At 46.6% G+C, this 15,042-nt stretch overlaps 2 protein-coding genes across 2 annotated transcripts; one reads left to right on the top strand and one right to left on the bottom strand.

The window, feature by feature from the left end:
- Positions 1-461: 461 nt before the first annotated feature.
- Positions 462-5,091, bottom strand: bco2l (beta-carotene 15, 15-dioxygenase 2, like; the record flags this gene model as incomplete). The annotated part of the gene is made up of 11 exons (XM_084690278.1): positions 462-1,045; positions 1,310-1,420; positions 1,644-1,826; positions 2,384-2,521; positions 2,766-2,936; positions 3,319-3,479; positions 3,625-3,765; positions 3,896-3,998; positions 4,178-4,293; positions 4,575-4,786; positions 4,898-5,091. Coding segments are annotated over 11 exons (1,647 nt in total), but the record flags the coding sequence as incomplete, so codon positions are not given.
- A 3,912-nt stretch (positions 5,092-9,003) lies between these two features.
- ela3l (elastase 3 like) lies at positions 9,004-11,610 on the top strand. Its single transcript, XM_084690445.1, has 8 exons — positions 9,004-9,082; positions 9,223-9,311; positions 9,796-9,893; positions 9,989-10,117; positions 10,354-10,490; positions 10,660-10,805; positions 11,211-11,363; positions 11,544-11,610. The coding sequence occupies exons 1-8, from the start codon at positions 9,043-9,045 to the stop codon at positions 11,559-11,561; spliced, it is 810 nt and encodes a 269-aa protein (XP_084546571.1). The 5' UTR covers positions 9,004-9,042; the 3' UTR covers positions 11,562-11,610.
- Positions 11,611-15,042: the final 3,432 nt, after the last annotated feature.

Raw genomic sequence — 15,042 nt, 5'->3', positions numbered from 1 at the left:
ATGCAGCCCGCTTTACCAATAATGATGTCAATCACCGACAGCGTCTAAATTGTGCGGACTTAAATTCATCACCATCGTGCGTGAGTGACCTCAAGCAGAATGCTAACAGCTTCGCTCACCACAGTGTGGTGGGGTGAATCTCTGTTCTTCCTCGAATTGTGCAGTTGCCCTTGTTCTGGGATCTCGTTGCCTTTCCTGGAGATCAACTATGATCCAAGCTTCAATGTGATATTCCTGTCAGGCTCGGCGAGGATGCTATCGAATGTTTAAACCTTTCGGCTTTTCCTGGCATTTCCGACACTGTCCACTTTCTATCACATTACACCGACTGATTACATTTGCAATGATGCATTTTCATGTGTTGAAAGTGCTGTTTTCTGCCTAGGGAGTATACAATTTCAAATGCCCTGTTTTTTTTACGAAACATTGAAGAAATCTGAAAATAAGACAAGAGAAACTGCTTTTTTTAGTGGCGTGTTGGGTCACTGTTTTATTTCCCATGATGACATGATGAGAACATAAATCGCTCTGAAATATTCTGAACAAATATGTGTACAGGGTGGTGACCTGCTCTGGCACAGTCTGAGCTCATCCATCACGATAATTCAAGACAACCCTTATTTGTATGCAACATGCAGTACATGTGTCGCATCCAGATTTGTAATACCCCCATTATACATGTCCTATACAATCCCACTCTCATTATTATACTGTAGCTAGCAACGTTAGCTTACTTAGTAGTAGTGCTTTGAAGTATTTTACTGTAAAGTGTGTGTTTTTACAAACAGCCTAAGTTTTAAATATGGAAACAGAGCACGAGTTGCACCTTTCAGAGTAAGCCTGCATGGGAGAGAGACTCACACACCCTTCCATAGTCACTGGTTCAAAAAACAAAATGTCGGCTGCAAGGCTTGAAACATTGGCAACCTCAGCCCGTCTCATGGAACACCCCGTGCGTTCCATATGGAATGTTGACAGGCAGTTCCGCTCGGCCCAGTTCAGTGAAGGTCTTGGCATCGAGGACCAGGAGGAAAGTGCTCTTCTCCTAGAGCCGGAGCGCCCGGAGACAGAGAGGGAGAGAGAGAGAGAGAGAGAGAGAGAGAGAGAGAGAGAGAGAGAGAGACAGAGAGAGAGAGAGAGAGAGAGAGAGAGAGAGAGAGCAAGAGAGAGAGAGCAAGAGAGAGAGAGCAAGAGAGAGCAAGAGAGAGCAAGAGAGAGAGATAGAGAGCGAGAGAGAAACCTTTTCAGAAACCGTTCTGTCTCGTACATGTTCGATCACAAACGTAAGGGACGTGGTCGTCCTCCCCACCTGTCTGGGTGTGATGACGACGGACATTACCACCCCGTCGTCCTCCTCCATAGCATTCGGGGCCGCAACAAAAACAGGCTCTGACGGAAACAACCCCGGGTGGCGCCAGGCCTGAAAGCAGACACCACGCCATCATCTTCCAGCATGTCAAACAATCATTCACAGGTCCACAGCTCAAACAGGCCAGTGTTACTACAATAGCCATATTCGATATGGTGTCTGTCCAAGAACGATCCATTTTCATAGAGAAACATGAAGCATGTTGGCCACTTGAACGGACCAGCATGGCTACAGCATGTGGAGATGTGCTTCATTTGAGTTCACTGAGGCAAACCTTCAATTGTTTCGTCTGGACATCCATCTTCAGCAAGGAATCACCAAACACATGCCCAAAGCCACAGGCATAGTAGTAGCGGTACGGCCTTGCGTTGTATTGAGCATAGTTAATGGCGGGAAACTCCAGACCTCCATACTGCAACAGCTCGTCGTCGTACAGGTCCTCGTGTGTGCACACAACCTGAGGCAGGGGAATCAGGAGCAGAAATACCACCGACATTCGATATACGGGACTCGAGCTCGATTCAAAACCACATTATTTCGCGATAACTGTGACATTCTTGTAACGCGCCTGCACCGGTCTGAGTGGTCTGCGTCTGGTATCCATGACAACTTGTTTCTATCGCCTCATCCTTTGATCAACTCTGCCCACCTTGCGTCACAGAGCCCAGCTATAAGCGGGGGGTTGTCTTGTGCTGTGGCATACAGAGACCGTTCTCACAGGTTCATTGCTAGTGGTTCTTCATAGGGAGGAAGCTGTCTTTTTTTGGGGGGGGCGGGGGGGGGTCACACACAGTGGATTACACAATACATAACTGAGAGTTTTGTGTCTGCCTTCCAATGCTATGGCCTGGCTGAATTGCACAAGATGTCAACTTGTGGAATGTTATTCAAATTGCGCTGGCCCTGGAAGAATGCAGGTGCAAAAGCTCTGAATAGACGGACACACGCACCCATACACACACGCAAACTCACCCACATTAACGCACACACACACACACACACATACATACATACCTCCCCTTTTTTGTTCTTCACTGCTGTAGCTTGACAGTAGGCCAGAGTGATAAGGTTTTGATCGGTGGGCGTGTCTTTATCCACAGTCAGTGGAATAACATATCTCCGAGGAAGGTTTCTGCACAAGGCGTTGTAGAACTGACAGAGCAAGATAAATGTCGGGCATTACAGCAACTGTCATATAGATCTTATACAATAATGTAGCACTGGTACTCTTCATAACATAGACGAACAATACTTGTGCCGTCATAAAAATGAATTAACAAGTGCACCGCAATCTGTGACTTCCCAGAGGAAGGGGCCCATCCCCAGTCCACTAACGCTGCCACACAGAAACCCAGGAAGGTCTACGAGGCCGTGGGGGAACGTCTCTCAGACGCACCTTGTCCATCTCCTCTCCAGGGCCCCTGCGAAGGTTCTCCAGGGTGAAGTCTCCGATGACGTTCCCCTCGTCCCCGCAGCACATGTCCATCACCAGAAAGCCCTTCTCCTCGTAGGCATTGATCATGTGCAGGGTAAACATGGCCGGGGTGCTGTACTTCACCTTGCTAAGCTGTTGGGGCGAGAAAGGCCCGTCCGTTTTTAGACCCGTCGTGGGAAATCCAATCGCGAGCATCTTTCAATGTTTTGGTCATTTTCAAACTCCTATTTTTGTCATATACTATCGCTCGCCGCTAAGTACATTGCTCATATACAGTGGGTTAGGAATCATTTATGACAGGTTAAGATTATACTTTAGAGGGTTTAGGGGCTGTTAATAGGAACAGGACCAAAGAATGTACCTGTATTTATTACATATGACACAAAGTTCAAACTTGAACTTGATCCTGTGGAAACATAAATGTTTCCAAAAAGAATTCAGCACAACATATCCATGTATGTATGACAGTGGTGTGTGTGTGTGTGTAGTTTATGGGCTAGGAGGCTCCTCCCACCTCCCCTGTGCGTCTGTTCACCACGTGGAAGACAGTATCCGTCTCCGGCTCCCAGCTCATCGCTTTTTGGAAGCTCTTCCCCTGGATGCTGTACAGCATGATTTTGAGCACGTCCAGTTTGATGGGCTGCTCGATGAAAACCACGTAGTTCTCTGACATGGCTGGGGAAACCACGCACGCATGCACGCACGCACGGAGGCGTGGAGAGAAGAAGAAAGAAAATGGTCACAACCCCCTTGAAATTCGCCCACAGCTGTATTCCTTTATCGTAGGGGTTCGACGAAGGGATGTGGATAAGCTTCTTACCAAAGCTGTGGTAGTAGGACGGCTTTCTGGAGTCAGAGGCAGGAATGGAACAGAGTATCTGAGATCCACTGAGATCGGCCGCGCCCTCCTGCCTCTCAGCATCGCCCGGGGCAGGCACGCGGATAATGTTGTAGAGGAAGCCTGGAAAAACATCACATGGAGATGAACACACATTCACGTGTGAGGGGGTAGCGTTCCTGTTTGAAAACCACCCCACTTGTGCTTGATGGGACGTGTACATGAGTGTTGTCGGTCGTTCAGCCCAGCATACCGCTTTTTCCATAGGAGTTGCCCATGTTGTATGTGGCGCCGTCGCGGTCATAGTGGGGATGAGCTGTGGCTGCGTTGACAGCTATGTACTTACTCCAGTCCACCTGCCATGGTGAACCTCACAATCAACTCCTCATCGTGGCAATGACCATAATCATCATCCTCATGGTGATCATGGTGATCGTGATTATTATCGTCCCTACCACTCGTAAGGTCTTTGTAAACAATGGATCTGGGTGAAGATTTCTGTGTGTGTGTGTGTGTGTGTGAGATGTTTGTATACCTTCTCCTTGGTCTCCAAGCTCTGTGGATCCACACGTCGCATGTAGTTGGTCTCAGTGCTGACATAATAGTCTCCTTTGTACTTGACAAAGTTCACACTGGCATTGTCGGTGGCCTCTGTCAATATATGGAGGTATTAGAAACGTTTTCGCACAGGAATTTTGTTTCATTAAACACAGTTTCAGCCTTTTTCTTTTCCCTTTTCTTCCTGTCTAAGTCAGTTCCTTTCTTTTTTACACACACCCGCAGAAACACACAATGTTTCACACAATGCAATTCTCTCAATCCATCCGCACGACATTGCCCCGTCTATTGGCCGTATGCGACACAATAGGCCACAGGCTTCAAGGACACAACCACCCCAGCAGAGAGATGGAATGTACTGGCGAGAGACTCACTGGGGACTTTGAAACGAGAGAAAAAGCGAGCAAAGACGTTCTTGCAGGGGTCAGGCATGGCCATCGTGCCGAACTCCGACACCACGATGCGGTCCGCCTCGGAGTTCCGCACGTACGAGTCGCTGCGCAGGAAGCGGCTGCAGTAGGTGACCCGGCCGTCGCTGATGTTGAAGCGATGCATCATGGCCATGCCGTCGAACCAGTGGTTGTAGCTGAGGGCACGCGACAAAGAAGCTACTGTGTTACAGGACGGCAGTGCAACAGGACCCGCCCCAGGACCCGGGTGATGTGGGAATGAATCTATGGGTCATGTGTCTCGTCACCTGTCTTTGCCGAACTCAAACTTGCCAGGCCCATTCCTCAGGAAGCTTCCGTTGATCCAGGCGGGAATGTTCCCCTTGATGTCGGTGCTAATGGGCTCCGGGGTCTCCTCTGCTGAGCTCACCAGGGGGGTGATGCCCTCCAGGCCCCTTGCTGGGGGGCACTTCTTCTTTGGTGCTGGGAGAGAGAGAGAGAGAGAGAGAGGTAGAGAGGTAGAGAGAGTGAGTGAGAGAGAGAGAGAGAGAGAGAGAGAGAGAGAGAGAGAGAGAGAGAGAGAAAGAGAGAGAGGTAGAAAGGTAGAGAGAGTGAGTGAGTGAGTGAGTGAGAGAAAGAGAGAGAGAGAGAGAGAGAGAGAGAGAGAGAGAGAGAGAGAGAGAGAGAGAGAGAGAGGGGGGGGGAGAAGAGGAGAGAGGGGGAGAGGGCGAGAAAAAGAGAGAGGTGTAAAATCTCGAATCATCCATATACTTTTGACTGTTTGTGCTTAGATGTAAAGCTGGTTGCAGATATTTGCCTGGGGGCAAATTCATACTGGATTGTAAATGACTTGATGGTAATGTTACTAGTGCGAAAGAGTGGGAAGGGAATCCACGCAAGCCGTGAACACACTCTCACACAAACACACACTCACACAAACACACACTCGCACAAACATAAATATGGAATACTCGCATACTCCTTCACTAACACAATCACTCACTCAAATGCATACATACACACACTGTTAACCTTGATGAAGAAGAGTTTAACAGGTAACTTAAGGTACTTTGTGCAAGTCTGAATGTGTTCAGGTTAAAGCCAAGCCGGCAGCGTTGTTATGTAAGGGCGGAATTGGTGGCTGCTGTAAGTTATCACAACTGGAACCCCCTTGACAACTCAGCGAATGGAGGTCTCTTTCACACTGATTATCACCCAGGTTAACAACATAATTACAACTTGGCCTGCGTGTTGATAACAGTAGGATTTCTTTTTTGCATATCCATGAGTCGAAGCAGTTAAAACATTATGTGAGAACTATCTCGCCAGCCATACGGTTTGATTTAGTCTGCAGTGTCTGGAAAAGATAAGAGAAAGGTTGGCCAGGAGTCATCCGACTCTGTTATGGAAGCAGTAATTCACTCATCCATAACTAATACAACCCTATAACAGTGATAGGGAGAACCGACAGTGGGAAGTCCCAACTCCTGGAAAGTTCTAGCTTTACAGGGTTTAAATTACCTGTAGGCTTCAGTTCTGTATGTTTATTTAACTGGTTAAAAACCTAATTATAAGAAAATGTTAACCGCTTAACAAAGCGTGTTTTGTCCTGTCCATGAGCAGGCAACGTTATGCAAGCAGCACGAAAACAATCCACACCATCACCTACTAAGCTATCTAACTTTGTTATCTAACTATGAGATACGCGAGCCAACAGGAACCTTGACAGCGAATAGGTAATTGTGCAACAGTGGATATGGTTCATGCTGTTTGGACTGCGGCCATGTATTATGTTGTCCTGGGAGGACTTGCGGTAGATTCACACTGAGTATGTCAGTTATCACATATTGTCATAAGCTGAATTTAGATGGCTACCAGGCTAATCGTTATTAGCAAACCACGCATAAAGCTTCCGCAGATGGACGATGGCTTCGCAGATGTTTTTCTCACTGCTTGAAACCCAACTTTAACCCAACTTTAACAACTCGAGTTTTATGAAATTGTAGGCCTATCTCTCACAAACACACTGCTGCCATTAAGATGTAGTAAAGGTATTCACTGTGTATACAGCCGGAACGTTTCCATATTATTAAAGCATTCTACTGCATTTCGACCAACTCAAATCATACTCTTTTATTTATTTATTTTTTCTCCATGATTTCACTTGGTTTCACTCGATTACATGTTTGCAAAACTCACTCAATAAGAGCATAGTTATTAAACAGTTGAACTCTGAAACCTGAACTTGAAGCCCTTTTTCTCGTTTCTCTGTTTTCAGTTCACTAATTGTTGCCGGAAGACTGGGCTAATGGGGTTAATGGTTAATGCTGTAATCACATACATTAATCTAATCTTGCTTGATACGAGACCCTGCAGTCTTTAGGTCAGTAGATGAAAAAAATATGTGCTCAGTGAAATGAATTAAGAAGAGATGTGTGTGTGTGTGTGTGTGTGTGTGTGTGTGTGTGTGTGCGTGTGTGTGTGCGCACGCCTGTGTGTGTGTCATTGACTCACCGCTCTGTGTTTGGGATATTGTCTTCGACATGGCCAGCAGGTTTGGTTGTGTGATTGTGTGATGCTGTAGAGATCTTAGGAGGGAATTTAACCTGGTGTGGAGAGGGAGGGATTAACCTTTGAACCTGGCCCTTAGCCAGACTGATACAACTGTACCTGGCTTGCCTGTACATATTGACAGTATAACATCAGTACCATGTTTGGATTGAAGTAATCACAGATGACTTTATTTATGACCAACATAATTGTTTATTGTGAATACATTGTAAAAGAGTACATGTTAATATCATTCAAGTCTGGGGCTGAGATGTAAACAAGCATCCTGACATAAACGGTATCTTCCCCCCCACCCACCCACCCACCCACCCACCCACCCAACGACCTCCCGTAAAAATAATTATGATATGCCAAAAGAATCTTAAGATATCATATAATGTTCACAACCAAGTTTATAATGTATATTTATTTTTGGCATACAGCTGGTATATGCTGATTTACAGCAGTCACCACCTCTGCCCAATCATTTTTTATGGTCGGATGATGTCATGGAAGGACTTTGGTCTATGGCAAAGGCACTGTAATAAATGAAGGCTCCCTTATGGAGACTTATACAACACACTACAAGTTACGTGCAGTAGTTACTTAACACATGACAGTACTGACAATTCCACAACATTATGTGACTTTTAACACACTTATCAAATATCAAAGGCCTTATGACATACCGGATAATATGATCACTCACTCTAAGCACATGCTTGAATTACAACTTCATCAGATAATATTTTATATATATATATATATATATATATATATATATATATATATATATATATATATATATATATATATATATATATATATATATATATATATATATATATATATATATATATATATATATACATATATACATATATTACTTCAATTATATAACACTTGAGACTTGATAGAACTGGAAAAAGAGTGTCTTTAGCTGACAATATTAATAGTTCAACATATATTAAAGATGTACTGGTGCATCTACAAGCAAATTCAAGTACATTTAAAATATATAATGGTATGAAGTTTTCAAAATGAGGCAGACTATCTATGTAGGGCTTATTGACAGTCCAGTCACCTCTGCTCAACTCGGGGTGGATTATGGGTGAAGTTGAATTACAATAGGAAACAACATGTGAACTTAAAATTGTCACTGCAAATGGATCTTTGCCTATCCAAGATCAGAAATGTAGCGCCTGACAGGATGACTTTGGTGATGGATGAAAGGTACCATCTAGTGGTGAAAGGAGACATTGCAGTTATTTATCATTGAAAACTCTGCCAATGAATGCACTTCTCTGTGATGAACTTGATTGGTTAAAAAGGTCTTGACAGCTGGGAATAATTTAAAATGGACCAACACCTCATTTCAGTTCCCTCTCTTTGACAAATACACCTGTTTTTGAATAGCTGAAGATTAGCAATTGTATTCCTCATCGACCATCGATTCTTTTGGTTCACTTTCTCCAGGAGGTGAGAAGTGTGGAGTTTTGTGGTCTGTCTATTTGACATGCTGGGCTGGTTGAAAACTGACATTTAAGATTCCTTTGATTCCCTCTCTCTCTCTCTCTCTCTCTCTCTCTCTCTCTCTATCTCTCTCTCTCTCTCTCTCTCTCTCTCTCTCCCTCTCTCTCTCTCTCTCACATTCAAAGTACTGTGGGTCGATCATGATCCCACAGCTAGGTGAAGGCCATGAGAATTGTTCTGAGGAACACACCTGTCTGGATGGTCGCCCACTCCACGCCTCTCATTGGTTGCCTCTCCTTCTCTTGCATCTGAAGACGCACCAGCAAACCAATGGGAGCCTCCGCGTCATCAGTGAGGGCGGGGCGTCCCGGCGAGGAGGGGATTCATATGGCGCGGGTCACACTGTCACCCAGCAGACGCATCGATCAACATGGTCCCCATCGTGCTCGCCTCAGTGTTCATCACCAGCGGTAAGGACCATCTGTGTGTGTGTGTGTGTGTACACGTCCTCTCGGCGCCAGAAGACAGTCCCCTCCAGCTCCCGCCTCTGGGAGCTGGAGGTGAGTGTCAGCCCCCAGCCTCCTGACCCTCTGTCTCCCGCCCTCGCCAGCCCTCGGCTGTGGGGTCCCCCCCATCGAGCCCCTCACCCCCCACGTGGTCAACGGCGTGGACGCCAGGCCCCATAGCTGGCCTTGGCAGGTAAACACACAGCCTTCCTCCTCCTCTCTGTTCTCATGCTCGCTTCATCACGTGCGAAACGCTGTCGCTTGACTTTACCCACGAGGCCAACACACTGTTAAGTAACAGGTACAGGCCTTGGGTACGCATGCCGGGTTGATAATGTGGCGAGAAATGACTTTTTTAGTTGGACCTCAATGTCCTCCTTTCTTTGCCTCTCTAGCTCCCTCTCTCTATCTGTCTCTCTAACTCTCTCTTTGTTCCTAATAACTTTTCTCTCTCTCTAACTCTCTCTCCCTGTCTCTCTAACGCTCTCTCCCTGTCTCTCTAACTGTGTCTGTCTCTAACTCTCTCTCTCTCTCTCTGTCTCTCTTTTCCTCTGTTTCTCTAAAGCTCTCTGTCTGTCCACTTCTCTCTCTCTCTCTGTCAAACTCTGTCTGTCTAACTTTCGCTCTCTGTCTCTCTAACGCTCTCCCTGTCTGTCTCACTTTCTCTGCCTCTTCAGATCTCCCTGCAGTATGACAGGAACGGAGAGTGGAGACACACCTGCGGAGGTTCTCTCATTGCTAGTAACTGGGTCATGACCGCTGCTCACTGTATCAAGTAAGAGTGAGAAAACCCCACCTGTCCTGCACACACACACACACACACACACACACCCTCACACACACTGACCATCTGTCCCTCTCTGTCCCTAGCAACGACCTGTCCTACAGGGTGTTTGTTGGCAAGTACAATCTTGTGGAGGAAGAGCCAAGCTCCAAGGCCATCGTCCCTGAGAAGATCATTGTCCATGAGAAGTGGAACCCCATCTTTGTCTTTCTGGGGTAAGGGCTTCGGTCCCAAAACATGCAGGGTGAAGCAGAACGGGATGCACGTGTTCATGCCTCAACGGGTAAATCAAGGACACTCGTGAACACAAATCCGCTTACATGGACAAGGACAACCCACTGTTGACAAAACCAAGACCACTGTCGAAACACGTTGGTGAACCCACCTCAGCCCTCTAACCTCTCTCTCTGTTCCTCCCCTTCACACCCCCAAACTCTCTGCGATTGGTCAGAAACGACATTGCCCTGATCAAGCTGTCCGAGCATGTGACCGTGACAGACCAGGTGCAGCTTGGCTGTATCCCTGCCGCAGAGACTGTCCTCAGCAACCAGTACCCCTGCTACATCACCGGCTGGGGCAGGCTCTCCAGTAAGACCCTCACTGTGTGTGTGGGTGTGTGTGCGCGTGTGTGTGCGTGTGTGTGTAAGAGAAAGAAACTCAATTTACATGAGTAGCAGGAGGGTGTAGCTGCAGAGTAACACCCTGTTTGACTGCAGACTTGAGTCCATCTGTGTTTATCTTTGTGTGTGTGTTTTAGCCGGGGGCCCTATTGCTGACAGGCTGCAGCAGGCTCTGATGCCCGTTGCGGACCACGCTACCTGCTCCAAGTTTGACTGGTGGGGTAGCGTCCTCAGGACCACCATGGTGTGCGCCGGTGGAGACGGCGTTGTCGGGGGCTGCAACGTGAGTCTGAACGTCGCAAATGATAACGTTTCAGAATCAGAATCAGAATGGACTCCGATTTGTTCCTAGGGGGAAATCGATCTGGTTTGTGTTTTTGTTCCGTGAACAAAGCCTCGATCCGGTATGTGTAGAGTCTCCTGTGAAACTAGACTGCGTGTCATCGCTGGCTCCTGTTCCTCCTCCTCCCTGTCACTCTCTTTTGGTCGTGCTCCTGTTCTTTCTCCCACTCCCCCTCCCCAACCTCCCCCAACTCCTCTTCTTCTCTCTACCTCCCCTCTACCCCCCCCCCCCCACTGCTCCTCCCCTCCCTCCCTCCCTCCCTCCCTCCCTCCCTCCCTCCCTCCCTCCCTCCCTCCCTCCCTCCCTCCCTCCCTCCCTCCCTCCCTCCCTCCCTCCCTCCTCCAGGGTGACTCGGGAGGTCCCCTGAACTGCAGGAATGCTGACGGCGTGTGGGAGGTTCATGGCGTCGCCAGCTTCGTCTCCGGCCTGGGCTGCAACTTCATCAAGAAGCCCACCGTGTTCACCCGGGTGTCCGCCTTCAACGACTGGATTGACCAGGTGACTGACGCGTGCACGTGCTCACGCCCAGACAGACACGGGCACGTTTCACAGCATTGGCCCTGGCACGTCAGATGCGCGGAGAGAGCAATGCACAACATTTGTCGTACACGTGTAAACATGTAGGATATGCTGAATGGTGCCAGTCCTGACTGTGTTCTTATTGTCTTCTATTTTCAGGCTATGCTGAACAACTGAAGAAGGACAAAGTCCTGGATTTAGTCCAATAAAAGAGACCCCAGCATAAGTGCACCGTGTTTCATTTATAAAAGCATCTACCGTGTACGTTTATATATTGATCAACAGATGTACTTCCTTCAGCGAAATGGGTTATTTAATGCTGGGAGGCACCACTTATAGAAGCTTTTTAAAGTTAATGACTCTGAGACACAAGGCCGTAGGCATGGAGTCAACATTGGGGGGGGACAAATACCATTTTTGTGATCATTTCGGACAGAGTGGCTGGTTGCCTGTCTTTGCGTAGCACATTTATAATGGTGTATCAATATATTGGGGGGGAAATTTTGACCAGATTTATTATATTATAAGTATATTGGTATTATGTAATTATTATGATTACGGCTTTGCTGAGACATATCTGAGTGGAGTAATTATTTGAGAGAAATGCTGGATCATGTGAACTATCTAAAACCTACCACAAGATGTCCCTAGTAACTCACAGCAGAAAAAAGTTGAGAGAGACAGAGAGAGCGAGAGAGAGAGATAGAGAGAGAGAGAGAGAGACGTATTCTCCAGATGCTTGCCTTGAGCAGCTTTGATCCCCTGTGAAGCTTTGATGTGTGATACCTCAACACCCAAGACGTTCAAGAATGGTTCCTCGTTAAAATCAGTCCTTTGGGTCTAAAACAAACTGGCTACACATTAGTCTCCATAAGCTTTATCTGTGAGCATATATTTTTCTTTAATAACACTACTGTTTCAGAACATATCATTTGTAGTAGGTTGCCATTCCTTTTTTCCACAAATGATGGATTTATTTCTCCATAGACATGGATTAGTTATATCGCCCCACTGCTCTTTCGGGTTTACACTCCCCCTCCTCCTGCAGCTTTTGTTTAACGACGTCCCAAATACACAGCTTTGTCTCCGAGAGGGCTTGTCCATGGAAGGCATGTGGCCACCCACACGTCCATGCTCCCTGAAAGGGCTCATTGAGGCAAGTGGTCGGTTTGAATACTAATTACCAAAACCCGCCCGGCCGTCTGGAAGTGTATTGGGTTCGGGAAAGTGCAGTGAACTTCGGGGCTATGGCCTTAGAAATGCACCATGGAGTACGCATATGCTTTGAGATGGGGAAAGCCGTTGATGGGATTTTCTTCAGCTGGGCTTCCTAAAATAACTCCGTTCAAATGAGACTCCGTGCGCGGGAGAGAGAGGGAGGGTGTTGTTCGCGTCTATAGTTTGCTACGCTCAGAGCACTCGTTTCGCAGAAAGTGGTCGTAGACTCTCGTTCCCTTGGTGAGTATTTGAATTGAACAATTGCTAAACTAGTATTGTTGTTATGTTGAGTGGCTTGCGCGAATGGTTTGCTCCCCTGAGACATACTTGGAGAAGCTGAAGATATAACGGATTTGTAAATGATACTGATTATGCGTGTGGACACCAGGCAGTTGAATGGGATGTTATCATCGCTGCGGGTATGGAGCAAAAGAGTGCTTGGATAGTTTACACGTCAGAATGATGCCCAGGAAGGAGAAGATTGGGCCTATACTAAATATATTAAAAGAGGACTCTTTGCCATACAGATATCTCAAGTGTTGTTTTTTGGTTCGTTTTTTTGTTTTTATTCTATCGTTTTATTCTCGCCATGTGTAGGCATACTGAAGTCTAGACTGGGGTCGTATGGGCTGTTCCCATAGTAGCCTAAAACTAAAAAACTGTAACTGCACTTTTCTTATCATGCCACCAAATAGAAGGATTAAACCTCGTTGCTTGTGGATTTCTATTGCAGACATGAGGATGTATTGTTGCATACGGTTGATGACAGGTGATAGAAAGTGTGCATGGAGCCTTTCTTTCCACCTGTCTGTCTTCCTGTCTCTTAGTTATTGTGCTTGTGTGTTCGATTCTCAGTCAACAGTCAGAATATTCTGTGTGTCACTGTATACAAAAAAAAATACACACCCTTGCACACACACACACACACACTTGCAGACACCCAAACACACAATCTTTCATTGTGTCCAGTCCCACAGCCTCCTCTGTTCTGTAACAAACGGCTGTTATGCACAGATCTGTTGCGTAACACGGCTTCTATCAGGGTATTGACAACAGCTGGAGGGCAGGGAGGACAGTTGAGTCCTGTGCTCTTTGGACTCACCACAAGAATCAAACTTGACATCCCATCAGCCAGGCTGTCAATCGCCATGGCACCTGGAGCACAGTCTGCAGGGGGTTGCAGAGCACAGCCGAACCGTCCCTGGAGGCATGGTTGACTGGACTTATTTTCCTAAAGATAGAAGGCCCTGTGTTATTTGCTAAATGTAGGCAAATGGGATTTAGACAAATATGCCAAACAGGAATAACACACGTAAGGGTTTTCATAAAAAAAAAAAACAGTGTTAGTTCCAGAAACAATTTAGTTCATCAAAACTAGTCATAACACTTTAGAGCTGCTAAACGCTTGTTACATTGACCATTCAGATATTACTGTGGTTGACTTGCCAGCCTTTAATGTCTTGTTAAAAAAGAAAAAAAGCTCAAAAACAATCACCTCCCAGACGTAACACTGAACATTCTCCATATTGGAGGCCATATTTAAGTAAGTGGCTGCGGCAGACTCTGTCTGTATCTGGGTTGGTGAAACCTGAATTCCCCACAGACTCATTTTCACACTCACCAGTAATTGAGTTCCTAAGAAAGCTCTGGATTCGAGGGTCTATGAAAGAATTGCTCTGAAAATGAGTGTGGTCTCCTGTGCGAAAAATGAATTCCCACAAGGACTGGGGTTTTGCGGTTCCTCATGGTGAAAACAGCAACACTTCATATTACCACAATGTAACCGAGTGCATCACTGTCACAACCCTCATCAAGAACCATCCATCTGGATTTGGATTGGCTAAGAGGGCCAATCGGGTGTGTGTGTGTTTGTGTGTGTGTGTGCATGCAGGGGGGTGAAATGAGTTTTTCAACAGCCGCTTGTCTGTGTTATTGCTGTGCTGTCTCAGATTGCTTGGAGATGGGTGCCCTCATTGAAATGCATTAAGGGGGGGGGGGGGGGGGGCTTGGAAATAACAAGATGAGTTAGAGCATGATTGGAAGAGTAGTCACACATACTCTCTCCCCCTTCTCATTCTGTCTCCTTCTCTGTCACTCTCATTCTCTCTCTGGTACCTCCACCGACAGGCATGCATCCATAACTCTCTCTCACACACACACACACACACACACACACACACACACACAACTTCTATATATTAATTCCACCTCTCACACTATCACACTGGTACTCTCACATTCCACCTCCGATATGAGCGTTGTCGTATACATGTTTACTCCAGTTGATCTACAATGTGTGACACATTGTGCCGAACAGATGAGATTAATGAGGAGAGCTTTGGGCAAGGCTGGCAATGTCTGCATGACAAGCAGTCAGCCACCTTTCCTTGTGGGGAGTCACCTGTCAGAGCAGTCAGTAATCTGTCCTCTGTCAACCCCT

This window comes from Hypomesus nipponensis, chromosome 24 (assembly GCF_054491055.1).
Source record: "Hypomesus nipponensis isolate SF chromosome 24, ASM5449105v1, whole genome shotgun sequence".
Classification (NCBI taxonomy): Eukaryota; Metazoa; Chordata; class Actinopteri; order Osmeriformes; family Osmeridae; genus Hypomesus; species Hypomesus nipponensis.
The sequence above is the reverse complement of the archived record's forward strand: the minus strand, read 5'-3'. Positions and strand labels throughout refer to the sequence as shown.